The 21652-nt window shown below is 35.2% G+C and overlaps 1 protein-coding gene across 3 annotated transcripts in view; it reads left to right on the top strand.

Moving 5' to 3' along the window:
• CTNNA2 (catenin alpha 2) overlaps positions 1-21652 on the top strand; it is a 512036-nt gene that overhangs the window by 452855 nt on the left and 37529 nt on the right. For all 3 annotated transcript variants that reach the window (XM_014966825.1, XM_014966827.1, XM_014966824.1), the window contains 3 exons: positions 1248-1448; positions 14453-14604; positions 19600-19713. In XM_014966825.1, coding sequence (XP_014822311.1) covers positions 1248-1448; positions 14453-14604; positions 19600-19713 — 467 coding nt within the window. The remainder of the gene's footprint in view (positions 1-1247; positions 1449-14452; positions 14605-19599; positions 19714-21652) is intronic.

The raw sequence follows: 21652 nt of genomic DNA, 5'->3' as shown, positions 1-21652 counted from the left end.
ACATATTTTAGCAAAGCAACATTTTTTAAATGTGAATAGAGAGTTTTTTAAACAAAGAATTTTGCCTTGCAAGTTACTCTGATTCACAGCTCAGGGGACTTTTATTTTTCATTCAGAGTTGTTACAGTTTAAAATTCAAATCACGTCAAACATTTCTGAAACCCTCAAATGATCCAACCTTGGGATTTTTAACAGTGAAGAGTAGTGTGTCATTCTATTTCTGTGGCCAAGGTTAATTAACAAAAAGTGGTTGGTGAACTGATTGATTCTGTTTTATTTATTACTTCTACAAAGAACAATGTTTCATTTCAGTTTTGATATTTCTGTGGCAGAAAAGCAAGTTGCTGTTTAAAGTCTCTGAGTTTCTCGGACTGAGTTTTCTCAATTAAGAAATTCAGTCATAGTTTTATTGTTGAAATGATTTTTAACTGTACTGGCTGCAGGGAAATAATGTCTGAACTAGTCAAAATCTACTTTATCCTTTGTGAGAATGCTACATAAGCTACGATACTGCAGCACATGAGAGTGCATGGCCTGATTCTGAGCTGAGAAAAAACAATGCAGCTCTCAAGATTTCAATAAACCTACTTGATATTACATCATCTGAGCAGACTTACTGTTGTCAACTCTTATTTCAGAATATGCACAGTCACATATGATTATACTGTGTTTAATGAAAAACTCACAGCTTAATCTCTAGATAGATGGAGTAAAGGAGATAAACTGCTTGTGCACAAGGTCCCTGCTATGTAGAAAGGCCATTTGCTGTTGTCTTTTCAAAATGGTTTATTTTCTTTTCTAACTTACTTAGGCACAAACAAACCAAATATATTAAATGTTTATAGGAACGTGTAAATTCATCTTTAGACAATTGCCAACCTGTTTATTAAAGCATCTGCATAACATTTGACCACTTTCCTTTTTGCATTGACTTTTATTACACTTTCATTACAATAAAATTCGGTGTGATGTTTGAAATTAATGTAACTGTTTTTTCAAAGAATCACAGGTTGGTGCTGGCAATAGAGGTGAGACGTCATAGCCCAGTCCCTTTAAACATAAATATCACACTTGGGAATTTTACTTTTATGTGGCATAGTATCACAGAATGATATTTGTTTTGCAGAACTGAGTAAGGATAGATATCAATTTTTTAACTTACTGACATTTGCCGTTTACCCAATCAGTATGCTTTGCTATGAGGGAGAACAAAATGAAATGAGCCTTATTTTTTTCCTTCATTCTAGAAAACCATATTCTTGAAGATGTGAATAAGTGTGTGATTGCTCTCCAAGAGGGGGATGTTGATACACTGGACAGAACTGCGGGTGCCATCCGAGGCCGTGCAGCCAGAGTTATTCACATCATTAATGCAGAGATGGAAAACTATGAAACTGGGGTTTATACTGAGAAAGTACTGGAAGCTACCAAACTGCTCTCTGAAACCGGTAAGCTGACTTGAAACACTGTTTAATATTAAGTCACTTAAAACTTTCAGTTAGTTCTCTGATATCTATAACTCAGAGGGGAACCTGTGCTTGAAAACAAAAGTAAGCAAACAAATTAATGACCATGAGTGCTTTTTTTATTCTCTACTCAATGTTATTACAGAAGTCATATTGACAAAAGCCATGTAAGAGAAGAGATTCAGTAACCCATTAAGGTTAGTCTACTTCATCAAAGTTCCAATGATTTGAGTAATACACAGCCTTTTCTTCAAGTTCATTATGAGTTGGTTGATTATGTATTATGTGTCTTTGGAAAATGATTACAAACATTACTTTGTGGTCTGTGCAGGTGAATGTACTTGATTGTGACTGAAGTTGCATTTCTAAACAATTCAATTTTTCATTGAAAACACATTTGAGCAACTGGAAATACATCATCTGATTGAAAAAATATAAAAGTCTGATAGATTATATAAAATATATAGATTATATAAAATAAATAGATTACATAAAAAGTATGAAAGTCTGCTAGATGGGTATATTGGGAAAAGCACTTTTATTTTTTAAACTGTTTTTGCCTTCACAGAGCAGGGGTTAGATTCATCTAGGTATAAGTGATTACATCTAAGATGATCATTTTAGACTCCTTTATACTCAGTATTATCCGTTGCCATGTGCATCTGAATTGTTCAGTGCAGGCAGCATTAGCAAGTGCTCTCATCTCAAAGTTTGTTTGGATGAATCATGCTTTCAATTCCATTGACTTTATGGACTGAGTCTCCACGCACTGTATGAGTGACCAGCTGTGATATAGATGCATAGAGTTTAGATGTATGAAAATATCTGAGCTGATCCTCCCATATCTGGCTGAACTTACTTATCTGTGCTTCAAAATCAGCAGGATTATTTTAGAAGGAACAAATGAGGCTACACCAGTTCAGGACAGAACAAATGTGACATTCAGACAAAACAATGAGACATCTCCCTACTAGGCAGAAAAGCAAAAACTGCCATAGGTTTGGCAGCTTCTGTGTTAGCTTTAAGCACGGAAATCAGCAAAATGAGCTAAACAAGATCTTGCAATTATTTACTCTTACTTGTTGTGTTACTGTTGCCCCAGCCTATTATCTTTTAGCCCTACTAAGGACCCCAATCCCTATTTGCACAGATAAATCACATTAACAAAAATATAGAATTTCTTCTTTTTCTGAGCTTTCATTATGATTTATTGGAAATTATAGCTGAAGTGTGGATTCTTATGATTGTGATTATGGCTAGACAGTTGTGCCTTGAACACCCACAGTGCTTGTAGATTCAAACCAAACTGTAGAAATTAACTGACACAGACTCCTTCCTATGAGCTGCAGAGAGACATTTTTGGGGACAGGTCAGGAATCAGTACCGTCATTTTCAGCCTATGGTCTGTGGAGCCACTCCATTTGGCTCTACACCACTAATTCCTGTGCAACATTCCTGTTCACTTTACTTCTGGCTGAACCCAGAGGGTTGGATTTTTCCCCTGTACAACTTGAAGATAATGCAATAAGGTATATATGATAATAAGGTATATAAGATAATGCAGTGAGGTATATATGAATATAAACATATATTTATATATTTGTTCTATTCATTAGCTTGAGATCCTGTGCAGATTTATCAAGCACTCAAGAATTATGAAAGTGATTTACTTGGAGTCAGGCTCCATCCACAGATGCACATAAAATCTCAGAGAGAAATTCAATGATGAGTATCTTATCATCTTCATCTTTATTTCTCCTTATTTTTAACTGAAACTTTATTGATTTTCAAATGAAGTGCTTTTGAAAGCTGGGAAAAAATTAAATGACAATGGAAAAGAAATAAGCATATTGCATTTCTCTTATAATTATTATTTAATTTTAACTATCATCTCAGGCAAGGAAAGCCTCTGTTAAGTCTCCTTTTCCAGAGCTTCCATACTATTATATGAGTACTGACTTTGGACCCCAGAAACACTTTGCTAATGTTTTTTTTGGGAGGGAGAAAATTAATCTTTAATGAAAGTGATATTGGTAGGTTCCAAGACATTGAAACAATGCAAACCTTATTTTAATAACTGGTTTCACCTTAAAGTTGTATTTGTTGCTTTACTTTACTGCCTTTGGAATATACAGGGTGGGATTTTTAGTGTTTTAGTGCTTTCTTGCCTGTGTTTGACTAATCACTGCCTTCATAGCCAAATACTCGGTAGAAGCTAGACTCTTATCTCTGACAGCAGTATTAGGGAGTGAAGTATTGGTTAATGTCTTTTTAAAATTGCACGCTTTTCTTTTCCTTTAAAAACAAAATAAAAAATTGACTCTCAGTTGCTGGCTTTCTTATAAATCCCAGATGAAAAGTATAAAACCATAGAGTTTACGGGGCTTGCTGGGAACAAAGACAAAACTTATAGATTTTACTGGATGTTAATTGTGTGCAGGAGTATACCAGACCTTCAGGGTTTAATTTTTATATGCTTTTTGAGGCACTGTGAAGTTTTACTAATATCTTTAGCTTGGTTTCCTAAAGAGCAAGACCAAGTGGCTCCCTGGGGACATTCCCAGCCCTGGGCATCAGGCACCTCCATGTGGACAGGGATGAGGCCAGGCTGGGATGTCAGCCCACAGGTGGGAGTCACAATATGGCCCAGTGAGGGGAACCAGGGTCTGACACAGCCCAGGGACTGGTAAGCAGGGCCATGCTGATGGCTCCTGTGAAATGTTATTTTAGTATTCTGCATTTGGGGAGGACTGTGAAATTATCCTACTACAAATGGTCCATGGGGAAAAAAAAAAAAAAAAAGGAGAGAAGGGTGGAAGGAAAAGGGAAAGTAAAGGTCAAAAGCAAAGAAAAAGGTGAAAAGCAAGGGAAAGGAGTAAGAAAAAACAGAAAGCCAGGCCAGCTCAGAGTGTCCCATTGCCTTTAACAAGGTGGAGATTGAAGTCTTACTCAGCAATTGCTTGAGAAAACTGCAGAGGAGAAGCATAAGTTTCTAAATTACTAAAAAGAATTGTACGTAGAAAGAAATCAAGTAACACGTAATGAGATTGAATATTATTTTTCTAGATTTCTCAGATGAAGGAAGGAAAAAAAAGATGTGACTTTAAAGTTCAGAGGGTTGAATTTAAATTGGGAAATCTAGAGTGGATTTTGCAGGGCTGTATTGAAAGGGAGTGAATGGGAAATGAAGGAGAAAAAGCAGAACAAATGGCACCAAAACTCCCTGGGAAGGACTTTGAAAAGGTTCCAATTTTTTATTTTGTTTTCCTTCAGTTTGCATTGGGATGTCTGGAAACCATCCTGGAAGATCAAGTACCATATTACTTGGCTCACTCAATCCTGTGAAGGACATTGGAAATTTAAAATTGTCCAATTCAGACCAGAAATCTAAGTTTCAGCTTTTAGCATGTTTTAAAGATATCCTAGTAACTTTGTAACTAGCTGTTTTTAAGTAGACCACTCGTTGACTTCTGTTTTGACATACGTTTTTTATTTTGTCTTTATCTGAATGGACTAAAGTTGAAAATCAGCACTACTGACAGTTCAGCAGTAAGCCTGTAAGAGTTTTATCAGTGAGAGTAGGACAAACTTTATAGATATTTATCACTAGGAAAAGGCAGCTCAATGATATTATTAAAGCTAGTACTAAAATGTGGTGAAGACGAATTTTTCAGCAGTGATATGAAGGGAAACAAAATGTGGAAGCAAGAAGACGTATTTAAGCATAGCTGTAATCAAAAAAATACCCCATTTTGAATCTGAGGGAGAGCTAAAATTTGCAAAATGGAGCCAATTTAAAAAATAAATGATGTTAAATTCAGGTTTTATGGGATTTTCAGGTAGTTGTAGTACAACTTATGGGTACCATCATGCTGAGAACATGAGATCATTTATCTACAGTTTTTGATGAAATTACAGCTTTTATTCTGCAAAGTACTGTAGCATTTTCTCTAAAGTTTTGCTAAACTGAAATCTAAAGGTCAAGATATCACTAAGAAAAAACATTTAATGCATTATTTAAAAAAAGGTATTTTACAAAAGACCAAAGAATGCTCGACATTATATTCCTCTAGTGCTTGGTTTGATCCAAAGACTTTTTAACCAGAGAGACAGTGTTCAATAAGCAGAGGAATACAGTAAGAAATCCTGTAAAATATATTATAAAACAATTAAATGAGATACATAAGAGATTAATAAATCACCACTGTGTCTGAAAGCTTAAATACCATTTCTTTTTCTCTCCACTTTTAGAGTTTAAAAATAGAATATAGTACTAAGGGAGACTATCACATAATTGATTTAGATTTTCAAAGGTTTTTCATAAAGTCCTGAGCACAGAGCTGCTTGGAAAATAGGTAACCATGGAGTGAATGTTAAGGCCTTTGATGGATTAAGAGCTGGTTACAAGGCACAAGCAAAGCATAAATGACCATTTCTCAGCAGGCAGAAAGATAAATCCTGTGACACTTCAGGGGTCAGCGCTGTGGTTGGTGTATAATGTATTAATTAACAGGTGAATAGACAGAAGCAAAATTTGCCAAAAGGAAAATGCTGGTTTGGCTGGTGGGAGTAGGGGAGTCTCCTGATCAGAAATACAACATGAAAAGAGAATTTTATTTATTTTCTCTAGGTAAATGGAACAATTTAAGCTATATTATCTACACTAACAGGAACGCTCTGAACTAATTCATCCTCTCAGAAAAAATATGGCATCATTATTGGCAGCTGAGCAAAGATACCTTTTCCATGCACAATGCCCTCACATCAGTGTTTAAGATGTTAGCCTGTACTTTAAGGAAGATATTAATTGGATGCCTCAAATAGTTGTTTCAGCTTTGATCTCTACAGCCTAACTATCTTCCAGAAATGGAAGAAGGTCAAGATAAGGATGACAAAATTAAAGAAATGTGGGGATTTGGAGACAAATTAACACCAAGAGATTTAAAAAAGACTAGGATTATCTATTTTAATGTGCCAGACACCTTAGATAATGAATAGTAGGTTAGTAAAATAGAATTGTCCATTTTTGTAAACCATTATTACTTGGTTGCTATTCAAATATTGTGTTCTTATGAGCTATTTTTAAAGTAAGGAGGATAGTTGTGGAGGTAGAAAAAAATGTATACCAAATCTAGAAAATATAGGCAGAAAAATCAGTGAATATTGCAAAGCTGCAACAGAATGTTTTGTGAATAGAAATGTGAATTGTACAATAATCTTTTAAAATAAAACACTGTCATTACTCGCATCCCCTTGCCTACACACACCTATGTATGGATATACACAAACTTATAACTAAAGCCAGAAAGAGTGTTTTGCTTGTGTTATATAAGTAATTTTGAGTTCAACAGCATGCAACTGTTTTCTTGAGGGGATTTTTTGAAGAGTTGCAGCTAGATTTTATTTGAAATATTAGCTTGAAGGGAGTTTCATTTAGTAGAAATAATATTGTGGGGGTACTCACTGTATGCAGTCTTTATTTGCACAAGTAGGCAGGAGAATGAGTGAGACATCTGAAATTGGTGAGACACATATGTCCCTGCAGCCGTCATTTGTTATCCTTCCTTGTACTCTTTGTGATGTACCCTTTTGTTACGTGATTGCCTATGCTGGCCATGAGGCACCTCCCTGCAGACACCATTTATCTTGGTTCTCTCCCTTCCTGCGAATGACAGTCCAATCAGTAACATTTTGAAGGTTTGGGTCTTTTTCTATGTGTCCATATGTCCCAGTACTTGGTAATTTAACTCAAGACATCCCATTAATGACTATAATGTACAGCTCACCTGAACTGCACACGACCAAATCCAACTTTCCTGAAACTGTTGCATTAGCAGGTCTATACCGCATAGTTGCATATACCCACAGATGAAGTGAGAGCCTTCTGTGAAGTGCCAGACTTATTTAACACATATGGGCCAAAGGGTCAGGACTTGGCCAATAAATTCAAGGCACCCTGAGAACATTGGTTTTATGGTCTGTGGCTAAACCGGTGAAGCAGTGCATTGGCAGCAAAGGCTGATTCTTCCTGAAAGTCTTGTGTTTACTGCAAAATGCTATAGGGTATGCAGTTTCATTATTTTACATCTATCCTTTAACCATTTCATTGGGGGAAAAGTGAATCAGTAAAACAGCAAGAAGAGAAAAGATTTTCTTGTGGTTTGGACAGTGTTGTTTCATCCTTTTCTATGCCATAGCACTTAAACCATCATGCTGCAAATTTTACCCTATTTCTGCTTTTCCTCTTTGCTGGGTGACCAATGTGAGATGCATAGGGTTTGATATCCAGAACTGGTGAGGATTCACATTTTTACTTATGAGTTTTTAGCTGTAACAGAAGTCAGTCACTGGTTCTCTGAGCACATAACTCTGAAAACCCAATCCAGTGATGTAAAACACAGACATAATTATATATGGTCATTTCTTCATCCATAGCAACCAAAACATTATTAATATATGTATGTATTATCAGTATATGTATGCATATAAGTGTGTATACATGTACAATGTGCGCAACAAAGATACACAGATGGAAGCATACATCTACCTAAGCAACAAAATATTTAAATCAAATCTGCATTTTGGAAACCGGTTTGTCTAATACTGTTATACATTGTTTAATATTTCAGTAGAGCTTTATAAAACTTTTTCTTTTTAATTAGCAATATAATAATCATGACTGAAATTTTGTAAATTATGATATGAGAAGGTATGAGGTTGGATTTTTTCCTAAGAGAGCATAATATTTTTTTTAATATAGTGGGTCATTCATGGATTTTTGCTTTATTAGTCTTCCCTGATAACCCTTAGCTTAAAATACTGCCAGTCAGTCTGGATAATTTTGTTGATTTATGTGACTTACACAACAGTGATGTTTAGTATAAGCACAGATTCTCTGTATGAGATTTTCAGGGATCCTTTCAACATTTAGTAATGTAGCGGTCCAAACCTTTAGACTGCCATGTCATTCTTGAATAGTCTTGCCTAAATCAGACCAGATACTAGAAAGAGTTGAGTAGGTGTTTGTCTCTAAAATGAAGTTCTAAGAAATAGCTCAGCTGATGCCATTCAAAAATAATCTGCTGGCTAGAAAAAGCGCCCCAAAGCTGAAACCATTGGGAACCCTTCAGTTCTAGTGAGGTTTGGATAGAAAGCAGCCACTTCCTGCTTAGCCACAAGCCTCCAAGGCACCCTTCTGATTTAGAGCCAAAATTGTTCTAGGATTTGGTTCATGAATGGGATTTATTTATGCCTAAACTTGGTTGCCCAAAGCAGACATCTGTTCAAAGCCAGTAACCTGTCCTTCCTCTGTGTTCAATGGGCAGAGGAATATCAGAATTTTATTAAGCTGAACTTGAAATGCTTTCTTAAAGTAAGTATAATTAATTGTCTAATGGAAACATCTATTGCTCTCCATTTGGTATAGGGAAGCACAAATTTCTAACTTTCAGATATATGAAGAAGAAAGCAGGCCAAGGATTCTAACTCCCACTGATACCACTAAGAATCAGAAACCTGTGTAGCTGGAGGAACCTTGACCTTTATTGTTTTTATGTGTCTCAGTTCTACCTTTCTAGGTTACTGAAAATTTGCATCTACTTAAGTTTGTGAGGAATTCGAGTTCCTATATAATAAGGTCATAAAAGTGCATAAAATTAGATAGGCATTCATTTAATCTTGTAGGTAATAAAACTTCATATTCTAATGCTATAAACAATAAAGCCCAAACTTTATGTTTTTTTATCTCAATAATGTTGCTATGTAACCTAACATTTCCCTTCTATCGGTGGTCTTATTGTTCCCATGTAACTAAACAAACATGGTGGCTATGTTTTTAAGTACAAACATTGCAGTACAAACTATTACCACAGAAGAAAAAGTCAGTAGAGAATATATTTTTATAAAATTGATAATTACTTGATCATTTTAATATGTAGGTGATATGGGTAGTTCACAAGTAATATAGAAAAAGCTCTAGAGAAAATACTTTCTGTGTGGGCAGGGTGGTTCACAAGAAATTACATGTTGTATCAAGGCATGAATTCATTCATGGTGGTGTGCTAGTTTTCTATTATGCTGACAGTAAAAAAACAAAAAAACCAAACAAATAAGTTAATCAGTTGAAGTAATTTTGTCTTTGTTGTCTCTCAGTTTTAATCCAGCAACAGCTTAGTCTAGATTTTGTTGGCAGTGATCTACTTTCAGGGCCATTGGAAACTCATCTACAGAAAGGCTTTAAAATCCTTATTTGTTAGAATGACTATGTCAGTAAATTAGAAGTGTTGCTATTAACTTGGGACCTGATTCTGTCAACATTTATGCAGGTGCCTAATTAATTCATACAGTTAGACTGAGAGATGTTAATGGATCACATTTTTCAGTCTAACTGTATGCATAACTGTTTTCAAGACCACAGCTCTAACTATGAAACCAATATTTAATTTTTCCCTCAAAGTATCGATTTGCTTCTGAATTTGAAATTCATAACAAATCTCTCTGTATGTAAGAAATGAGTAATCCTCTAACTGATGCCTTTACAAGTTTCAACTCTAGATACAGATTTTATGCCTCTGCCTGAGTTTTGCTTGTAGCTATTTCACTGTCAGTATAAGAGTATCCTTTTTGCAGTAAATACAGATAAGAAAGACTGGAGGTTTTGTGAGTGCGGCTGAGTTAGGTATTTCCCCATACATCAATGTCATGGAGCTTCTCAAACGTGGCCCGATAACCTTAACTAGAGAATAATACAGTTCTTAACTCAATTTCCAAAAACTTCACTGACAGCATATGTTTAGAGAAACTATTAGTAACAACATCTCATTAGTTTAAGATGTTTTTTTCTTTCTTGTCTAATCAAAAATTACCATCATGTAAAAATGCAATTAGAAGACAAGCAATTCATAACATAGTTTATTAGCTATTTCCATTTTGAAACAGTAGATATGTTCACGTGTAAAAATGTAAATTAAGGACTAAACTACCCAGGTCTGCAAGGTCAAAATTGTTGCAAGAAGCTTTCACATACAATTGGCACTACCCATGGTAATCCATGTGGTCAAAAATGAGTGCCTCATGATCACCAAAATGAACAAAATGTAACTTTGCATCTCATCCCTGTGGCCCAATGCTTATGAATCTACTTCTCCAATCTGAAAATGGAGTCATGATTGTTGGCATCTTTCTAGTGGCACAGTGAGAAAAATTACCTGTGGGGCTTCAATCTAGATTGTTGGTGTAAGTCTTCATTGGCTCATCTGAACGACATTAAAATTTAGAAAGAAGAGGAAAAAAATTCCTTCCAGAGAGAATATGGAAAAACATGAAAAAGCCTGTCATCCTTTCACAATTGAGCTCTGCTTTGACCCCTATCTATTTGTTCCTTTTCTACATCCATTGCAAGAAAAGGGTGGTTGTAAGCCCAATAACATTTTTTTGGTGAAGAATGAGTTTAAAATATCTCTTAGAAATTAAATGTTATTTCCACTGAGAGTGTTCTTATTATACCATATTTTGCAAGGTCAGGTGCTCAACAAAGACCCTATAGCTGCCTGTTGAATACTTTTAACAACAATTTCCATGATACCAGTGGGGTAAATAATTTCTTAAAATATTTCACTTCTGTATGTCCTTGGTAGATCTCTTTGTCTAAGATTACAACTTCAGAGGGTCTGCTTGTGACCAGACTAGCATAACAAATAAAGCATGTTTCTCCTGCCTGCTTTTGTTGTGTGCTTTCATATTCATAGGTCAAGTAAAAATAAAAAAAAAATTGTAGCCTAAACAAAACATTTAGGTCTTAAATGTAAATTAAAATATATATTGCAAGTCGAGAAATGTATTGTGATGGTTAACTAAATAAACACAATCTGAGCAGCGAAATCTATCAGGCTATAAACAATTTCCTTAAGGAGTTGGCAGAAATTCCTAATTCCTTCATTTGACGCTTTTAAACATGATTCAGAAATAGTTTCTAGATAAAGAGTATGGACTAAATTATGTTAATGAAACATAGAAATATATGTCTGGATACAAGCACAAAATATGTGATTTTTAAAAAAATATTTTAGCACCTTTCTTGTACACACGCTACAAAAATTTTCATCTGGACCTCCAAAAATGGGCACAGTACTCCAACTAGACCCTTACTGTACAACTTCACAGTATCTTCTCTCAAGTCTTTTTGCATATATTCTAATAATTCTAGATTGACCATTGCCATTTTTTACAGTAGCATCAAATAGTTAGACACGTTGCAAAAGTCCATGGGACTTGTCTTTCTGGTATGGGAATGTACAACAGGTAATTCCTTGAGACGTTTTTTCTCGTAAGTTCCATGTACAGCTTATAATAATTTAATTTACATTTCCCTTGGTTTGTTTCTAAGAATGTCATTTGTGGACATGTTAAAAATCTTAACAGAAGTCAAGCTGTATCATATCTACTGCTTCTCCCAACCTACTAGTTAGCTGCCCTGTCAAGAAAAATATTGTAATAGCTCGGTGCAACCTATTTTGACAAATCTGTTGCCTCTCCGACATCTGCTCATTATTTACAAGATAATTAAGCCTAAATTGCTCTACATCATGTTTCATTTTCTTTCTGTGTAGTGAAATTAGGCTGAATACCCTATATTTTTTCCTTCTTTTCTTCTCTACCTTTATAAAAATAGTTATTTGCTTCTTTTTCTTTTTCTAAATCCCTGGAACTTTCACCGTTATTCGTTTTCTCACATGCTCAAAGATGGTTCAGAAATTGCTTTGATTATTTTTTTAAGAACTGCATGGTAAATTTTGCTATGCTCTCTTAATTGGAGACATATGTAATAGATACATTTCTTTATGTGTATGCAAATATTCTCCAAACTGCCCTTTCCTAATTCAGGTCTGTCTCACTTGCTATTTATTATGCTAAATACCTGACCACCTCTGCTATTTAGGAAATTTGAGAAAGAAACTTAAGGACCCTAAATATTAGGGTTCTTTGCCTGCTTTTCCATTACCATTTTTGCATTATTTTATTATTTTTATTATTATTATTATATTATTTTATTTTTATTTTTTTTTTACATTTACTTGTTTTCGTTGTATTTTTAGTGATTGCTTTTTGATTTTCAGGCCAGAGACTTTCTTATGCAATCATATTAGTCTCCTACTACACTTTCAAGTGTTCCATTAATTAAGATAATTTGATATATGCATTTATTATTACTCTTTCCAAAACTTCAGCTCTCAAACTCCTTTTCTGCTTAAAATGTTTCCCTTCTGTCTAGCAATGTTTTGTTAATGTTTACTTTATTTATGTATATTGTTGCTGTTAATTTTTCCTGTTTTCTCCACTATATCACTTAAAGAACATTATCTGCATAAAAGATATAATTCTGTTCTTTCATCTGTGTTCATGAACATATATATGTTTGTATATATATTTAGGCAGAATAAACAAAATTGGAATAGATATATCTCTTTAAAGGGTTCCACTCTAACATCCAGTAATACTTACATGCCAGAAACAGAAAGGTTGGCTCATAGCTGCTGCCAGTTGATCTTCAAAAGAAAACTAGTTTTGAATAATTTTTTTCATGGTTTTACTTTAAATCAGATACTTAGTAAGATGCATAAAACGTAGTTTTCATTACGAGTAAGATATATTTAAGGACATTCAGTCAGGAAGAAAATGTGGTTTCCTGCCACAGTGACAGTTTACTTCCTACAAAAGATTATCACTGCCCTTGATGAAAAAGACACTGGAAATTCCTCCTTTTATTCATCAGGCTACCAAAAAGTGTTGTAAAAAAAGGGTCTAGGGAAAAGATGACAAAGAAAGATAATATTACAACAAAAAAGGCGACTGTCTGAATTAGAAGTCATCTTTTCCTGTTCTTTCGATTATAATACCAAAATAATAAAGCCAATGGTACGTGATTTGGATACCTAGGCACTACAAGGTGACAAATAATAAAAATTATGTGAATATAATGAAAAGACAGCTATCTGTAAATCTTAAGCTTGACCCAAGTTCCTTTAAAATTGTAAGAATTAATCACACTGGATCCAGGCTTCTAATGAAGCATTGATTCTATTTGTCCTGTGGTATATGAGAGCCCAGTCCTCCGATATTAATGTTAAAATATTGAAGAATAGGAGTAAATAAGTGCAGGAGTATAGGTGCATTAGAATTAATGGGACCTGATGTTGTTTGTGTTTCTCTTTGTAGGATTTCGTTTAAGTTGTTAGGGGACTGATTTAGGGAACATTTATTATAAGCATATGTGATATGGAGAAAACTATACTTTCAGAGGAATCCTGTATAAAATTTGAAGAAAAGCCTCTGGTTACTTCAAGGAATGCCTTTAAACTATTTATATAAGTATATAATTTATTTAAGATATGTATTAATGAAGCACATAACACGGTTTATAATACCACTAAGTTACATCTGTGTTTATTTTTTGTTATATACATGATGATAGAATGTCTGTTTATGTGCCTTCACAAAAGTAATTTGCTAAATTTTGCATTCTAAACATGTCTTGTCTCTTATACAATTATTATTATTCAACATGAGCTACACTGCAGTTAGTTATCTAAACTAGTAGTCATAATGGCTACATTTTGCTTTGATCACTTGGTATAAATGGTTACTGCCTTCATTCCAACTTTTAAAGGTTTTTAAAGTGCTTTACTGATAATTCAAATATGTTGCAGTCTTTTAAAAGTTACTAACTCACACTTTTTAAAGGAAGTTTTGCTTTCTTTGTTGTACAATTGGAGGAGAGAATATGAAGATGGCTATTTTCATGCTGGCAGAAAATGTGCCAGAGCTTGGCACGTATAGAGCCAGTACAGACTCATCCCATGAGCCTTCCTGGATCTTGAAATTGTACTGAGAGTATGTACCGTGTCTGCTGGGAAGTATTTATGCCCAAGGGAAGGAGGAAAATGAAAGAAGGTGTCTAATCTTACTGCCTTTCATTTTGTTTAATCTAGTTATGCCACGTTTTGCTGAACAAGTTGAAGTTGCCATTGAAGCTTTGAGTGCGAATGTCCCACAGCCATTTGAAGAGAATGAGTTCATAGATGCCTCCCGCTTGGTTTATGATGGAGTTCGTGACATCAGGAAAGCTGTTCTGATGATAAGGGTATGTAAAGCACCTGGAAAATAGATGATGGGACTTACAGGAAAGTATCACATTGGGCGAGAGAAATATAAAAGCATCTCAGAATCAACTTTATTTCATAATAAGCCAGAAAAGCTTGACGCTGAAGCAAGCGTGAAACCAAAGTACGTGCAGCAAAAAAAGAGTTTGTAAATAAAGAGATGAGGGAATTTTAGGGGATAAACCTCAATTAATTTGTTAATCACCTAGGAGAAGATTTGATCGCAACTACCAAGTGATGCAAATTTCATTACTTTTTCTGTAGTAATAGCATTAATTTGTTAAGATCTTCAAAGTTTGTGTAGATTTTTGTTGGCTTGTTTTTCGTGGGCTTATTTTGGGTTTTTGTTTGTTTGTTTGTTTTTCCTTAATGTATGTGTGCTGCCCAGGATATGAGGAAAATCTGGTTAAAATCTAAATGAATAAATAAATTATCTTACTGCTCCAGTGAGCCTCTGCAGGGATGGTTTTGAATGTTTACTGAGGTAAAGGATGTGTCATTTCAGCATTGACTAACCAGTTGATTCAATTTGCATAAGCATCTTTTAAAAAAGCAAACAAAATAAATAGAAAAGAACCCCACAACAACATAATTATTGTGACAGTAGATGTGTGTCTTACTTTTTAATGTAGTCTACAGTCAAAGATTTTTTAAAAAACCCAGCAAACCAAACCTGTTTTGGACATCTCTTTAGCACTAGAAACTTGTTTGAAACCCAACTTACCTTCACCTCCAGTGAACACCACATACAAATAAAGCCACGGTGAAAATTACAGAGAAAATGTATAAAGCAGATAACAGTGCCAAAATAACATCTCATCCCTTTGAGCAAGGAAGTAACTTACACTTGTGGTTATGAGTACGGCACTGTTGTAAGACTTCAGACTCTCCAAAATAGCTTCATTTTAGTCATTTGTTACTATGTAAGAGAAAAGCTTTTGATAGGCATACTTTTTCATACCGTGAAACATAAATTTAATTCCCATACCTGGTGTTAATCTGAGATAGATAGTCTGAATTATAGTCATGATTGGTGGTGGGCAGACCTGTCCTGCTTTCTGACTGTGCAACATCAGGGTAATTGCAACTCTTCTGGACTGTGATGGAAACAAGAGATCTGCATAGTAAATGATCACCATTTTTCCTTTGATTATCTAGTTCCTTAGTATGTTACAGTGGTTTTCAGTGACAAAAACCACCTCTATGCATGTTTTAATGTTTACAGTGTCTCATGAGTTATTTTAAACTGTTTCATGAGACACCATCAACAGGTGGGATCTGGTATAGACCCATACTTTCATGGAATCATAGAATAGCTTGGGTTGGAAAGGACCTTTAAAGGCCCCCCTACAATAAGCAGGGACATCTTCAATTAGACCCTGAGGTCCTACCTGACCTTGAACATTTCCAGGGATGGGGCATCTACCACCTCTCTGGGCAACCTGTTCCAGTGTTTCACCACCCTCATTGTAAACAATATCTTCCTTATAGCTGGCCTGAATCTATGCTATTTTAGTTTAAAACCATTACCCCTTGTCCTACCCCTTTCCCAGAGTTCTGGTTTCCAGCACCCCCTGTGCATCACAGTTGTCTCAGGGAGGCGGCTATGAGGCTGGCTGACATGTTTCTGCTAAGCACAAAGCACCATTTTAAATTCTGGAGGTGCGGTCTCTTATTTCATTGCTGTCTTAATGTTATATTAACCACTAGCTTAGAAAGCTGATCAGCCTGCAGGCTTTGTGGTCTCCTGAGAAACATCCCAGGTTACTTTTGCCATTGTGTCACTACCTCTTTCTGCTTCTCATGTGATATGAGTTAATGAATTCTGCTTACCCAGATTAGGATGATATTTTTTTGCATTCAATTAACTTATTTATAGAGCTAAATGTAGTGCTCCTTACTCAGGCAGAGAACTAAAGAATGAAGTGACCAATATACTCTATGTATAGTAGAGATACTGTATTTGAAAAAAATTCATCCTAGGAAGTCTTACTGCCTGTGCTACAGAATAGACAGACAAAAAATTATTAAAATCATCCATTTTTCTGCTGAAATCAAAGAGTTAATAAAATTTATTAGTTTTGAAACTTACTCTAGATCCTGCTACCACTGGTGGTTGTCAGACTTTTGTTTGGAAGCTGTCTCCAATCTCAAATCCGTATTTTCTACGTCTGTGTGACCATAGGTTCCGCTGTCTGCAAGACTGATCCAGTCTTTCTGTCTTCCAGCTCAGATAAATTAAGTTCCAGACTTTGTTGTCTTGTTAACTAGGTTTTAAATACCAAGGTCCTGTTAGTTGTGCACAAAAGTTAGATTTGTTATGGTATGTTTAGAAGGCCCTGCTAAGAGTAAAAATCCTTAAGTCGATGCACTTCAATATATTTCTTTTTTTATACTTTTGTGTTGAAACAAATAGGAGATCCTATTATATATGGGCTGCACCTCCAAGAGGTGAGATAAAACAAAGCAACGCTGCAAGAGTGAAAAGCATGTAAAATGTTTGAAATTTCAGGATACAGATAATAGTTAACTACTATTCTTCATCTTAATTAAAATTATAGCTATTTTTGGAATAACATGAGGGTGTTAAATTCACCACATTTGAAAACTTTAAAAAAGTGAATCTGAAAGTTAGTTTTGAATTAGATCTCACTTGTACAGGGGGGAAATAGTGAGATTTCTTATGCTTGTAGTATATTATTAACAGTTGCATAAACATTTTGGTTTGCATTAGGCTTTCTTGAAGTTCAACATCTATACCCATTAAGTTTCAATCTTTTAAAGGCCACAAATTTTGAGATTGTGAATGTCAGGCAGTAACAGCAATATGTTTTTTCTAAATGTTTCTTTAAGAGTAAATAACTGAAACAAAATTTTCAGAATATTTTAGCTTTTTAAGAAGCATCCTTATGTCCTTACTGGTTACAGTGTTGAGATGTAATATTAAAAATATTACGCCTTGCTTTACTGTGGTGTGACTATGAAAGCTTGGGAAAGGGCTTCACATTGTCTTTTATGGTCATATTTATAAAAGTGGAGACAGAAAAAACAAAGAAGAGTATACTTGTGAGGTAAAAGGGTACTGGTTTTACAATTACCAGTGCAACTGTCTAGTTGAATGGACTTGGAGGATGGGGGAATAGCCAGCCTGTTTATGAAGAAGGGGTTGAAACTCTCCACCCTGTTCCTGTTCTTCACAACAAAGCCTAGACAGATGAAAAGCTGAGCCCTGCAATTGGAAATACTCTCTTTTGCTCAGGGAGTTGTATGATTCTCTTAGTAGCTGGTTTGCTTATGGCAGATTTTAAAGTCACATGCTGCCCTCAGGCAGTTCAGCAGAGACAATAAAGTGATTAAAGGCAACTGGAAAGCAAGACCATTGGACATTATAGTGATGGGTACTGAACTTTCTTTTTCTCCTGTGGCAGTAGAGAAAGGTAAATTCATTTTTTCAACTAGAGTTCACCTCCTATCTATCCTGTTATATACACCATTTGTACATGCATCTCTTCAGAGATGCAGCCTGAGTTTCATTACCATACTGTCACACTTGGTTATTTCTTCCTCCAGTGCTCAGCATCAAAAGATTTATTTAATTCATACTCTTCAAGCCAAATGAATATGACTGTGTTTTATTCTCCCCATCATGTGCACTTCACCATGTAGCTAGCAAAGCGGCTGATTTTCTGTTACAAACAGTGATGTGCACTTCATGTTGGAAACCAGGCTGTAGTATAAATATCGCCAAAAGACTTCTCTGCATTATGTTAGAGGGTTTGGACCAGATCCTAGTGACTGAGCATCTTCAAGGCAGAGCTGTAATGACAACTGGCAATGATTAGCACCTCTGCTAGCAAATTTGACGTTGTCTCTAAGTATGAAATGCCAGCATTGATGATTTCTTCTGCAATGGTTGGCCCTCTAGGTTAACACTGAGGCATATGTGTATCCAGCAAGGTGAGGATTTCTCTGCACAGTTACTCTGATCTTCTGTTTCTTTTATCACTATCATGTGTTGTACCTACAGAAGTTACTTGTGGCCAGGTTGTTGTACTAGATGCTATTAAAGCACAAAATGGAACACAATCTTCCTTCTAATGGCTATTTCTGGTTTTGCACCATCTATATTAAACATAGTACTAAATAGTGATTTTAAAGTAGGCTGTCTCTCTGTATATACATAAGGAAATTTTTTTTGCTCCTAATTTTTTGCTAGAAGGTGATAAAAACAAAGAGATCCATCAGTTATCTTTTTTCTCATTCCCTCCAACATTTTAAACAACCTGAAGCCAGCATACATATAACTAGATTTAATCAATCTGCCCAGAGACCCTCACACCATTCATAGCACCAGCAATGGACATAATGTAGTTTCAGTTTAGGGGATGAGGCAAATTCCAAAGTTCTGTATCTGAAAACAACCATGTGAACCAACAAGATAAAGCAGATGATAAACTTTACATTTCTTCCAAAACCAGCTGACATCATTTACGTTTTCTTTCAAGGGTAAATCTCTTATTTGCTTTTATAACTTTTTCTTCCAGAATGTTAGTTACTTTTTCCCAAATATTTACTTTTCTTTCAAAGATTACATGGAGATTCCAGTAATGTAATAGTATTACTGTCTGTTTATGTATGAAATAGCATTATTTTGAAATACTGAATTCTCTTTGTTAGTGTTTCCAAAGGGTATTTGTTCCTTGAACTGCATTCATCATGTTAACAAAGTTAAAAATTGTAGCAAGGTAATGATAAATGCTATTTGTAAAGAAAACTAGAGTTGAAACAACTTAATTTTTAAGACAAATCAATTTCAGTTCTTGACTGCCTGAGAAGACTAGTTAATTTAAATGGAAAGAGAAATAGCATTTCCTGGGCAGGTAGTCAATGAAATAAGAGCTTACTGTACATAGTTCTTTGTCTGGATCCTTTATAAGCTTGTCATCTCCTCTCTTTTGCTTTGTCTCTTTCTCTAGACCCCTGAAGAGCTAGAGGATGATTCAGACTTTGAGCAGGAAGATTATGATGTTCGCAGCAGAACAAGTGTTCAGACTGAAGATGACCAGCTTATTGCTGGCCAGAGTGCAAGGGTGAGTATAAAACCCACATACTACATTAAGCGTCTGTATAGCTACAAATAAAAAGCTGTGCTTTGGAAAGCAAATACAGTGATTTAAAATCTTCAGGGTCACTTAAAAAGATGGGAATGAGTTGACCTAGGTGTTTAAAGTTTTTTTTCATGTCTCAGCTATTTGAAAAGGACTGACTTTACTGAATGACCTTCCTTAGGCTTATGTGATGCCTTGTATTAGCCGTTTGCTTCAGCTAGTGCTGTAAAAGGCCTTGCAGGTTTAGAATGTGCTGAAACCATAGGAGTCAGCAAATCTAAAAAAAAAAAAAAAATCCTATCAGGGCACCATGTGCTGTATCCAGAGAAATCTTACATTAGTCATGTTTCCCAGTGTGCAAACCTGTCAAGATCTGCCTAAGCTACTGAGTAGTCCCTGTAATTTAATTGTAATTGAAGACATTTGTTACTGAGTAAATGTAATTTTACGAGGGTAATTACATCATGATAAACTGGAATCATTGTGATTTGGGACCTCAGCTTGTGCACAGGGATTGCGAATTAACCTGATGAGTGCTTCGGGGGTCACAGGTGCTAGAGAAGTGAAGTTTGTTAACACTCAGGATTATGCCACACTGTGATGAATGTTCACATTTTACTAAATAGGCTGCTCAGATCAGATTATTAAAAATAAAAATAAAAATCAGAATATAACTTTGGGGGCAAATATATTTGACTGGAAAGAGAGTTTAAATAAAAGCCTCAAAATTTTCCAGCAGAGAACCAGTGGAGAACTAGGAATTACCTGAATGATTTTCATGGCTGTTTTGCACAGGTCTGCAGTTTCTTCTGATAAGTGATAAAAGTGAAGTAATGGACTAAATGAGAAGCATTCTCCACACACACACTCAAACACTGTAGCAAAAACTGGTAACTGGAACAGTGAATTCTTACCTTAAATTCTAGAAACAGATCTGTAGGATGGAGAACCTGAAGGACAAAAGACAACAATGCTTTGAAAGATCACATCAGAGGACCAGGAAGGAGGAGTTTTCAGTTGCTGTAGGAAAACCCACAGTATGTTAGGGCTTGAGGTTGAGAAGAGTTTTCTTTTTGTCTTAAATTAATTTCCCTGAATATTGATTACAGATGGTAAATAAAGCATACCATGTATCAGAAAAGCTGGGTTTCTACCACTACAGCCCAAGGAGAAAAAAAAAAAAATTGTCCTTGCATATCAAGGACATACCATGTATCATTATCACCAAGAAGAAGAACATATGGATTGTAGTTCCCATCCTAGACAGCTGGATGACTAGGAACTGACATTGAAAACTATGCAGTCAGGAAAATTCCAGAATGGCACCTGGATACCTTATCCTGAGAATGATGACAGAACTATTCTGGATGCAGTTTACTATCTTTGGGAGATTTTTATATTTTAAAGAGCATCAATGCCTGTTTGCTCTATTTGAAGAATTGACTACTAAAGTCAGTCTCAGGTATGACAAAAGAATTGAGATACAATGCAGTTATTTCATAGTCTTTTTTTTTCTTTGGTTGCATCTATGATTAAGTAGCATATCATCCTTTCTTAAACTGAAAACCAAGTAAAGATTGCAGCAGTATTTTTATTAAGAGCCTAGTTCTCCTAGGGACTTAGGGTTCTTAAATTCTATTACATTTATTATGGTTATTATCACTGCTGCACTTAAAACCTTCTGCTTTGATCAGCTATACACTATAAACACATGATACATTATAAAGACGGTCCCATCCCTGAATTATGTAGAATGCAATGTCACAAGAAGCAACAAACTATGAAAACCTAAAATGAAAACATAAGCAGAAGCCGCCCATTCCACAGTCTTGAGTGACACATTGAAATGAGTCTGCTAAGCAGAATAATATCTTATATGAACCTTTTCTGTAGAAAAGCTGGATTTTTATTTGTGGAATGT

Source organism: Calidris pugnax, unplaced genomic scaffold (genome assembly GCF_001431845.1).
Source record: "Calidris pugnax isolate Ruff unplaced genomic scaffold, ASM143184v1 scaffold14, whole genome shotgun sequence".
Taxonomy (NCBI): Eukaryota; Metazoa; Chordata; class Aves; order Charadriiformes; family Scolopacidae; genus Calidris; species Calidris pugnax.
Note: the sequence above shows the minus strand (reverse complement) of the source record. Positions and strands in the feature narration are given on the sequence as shown.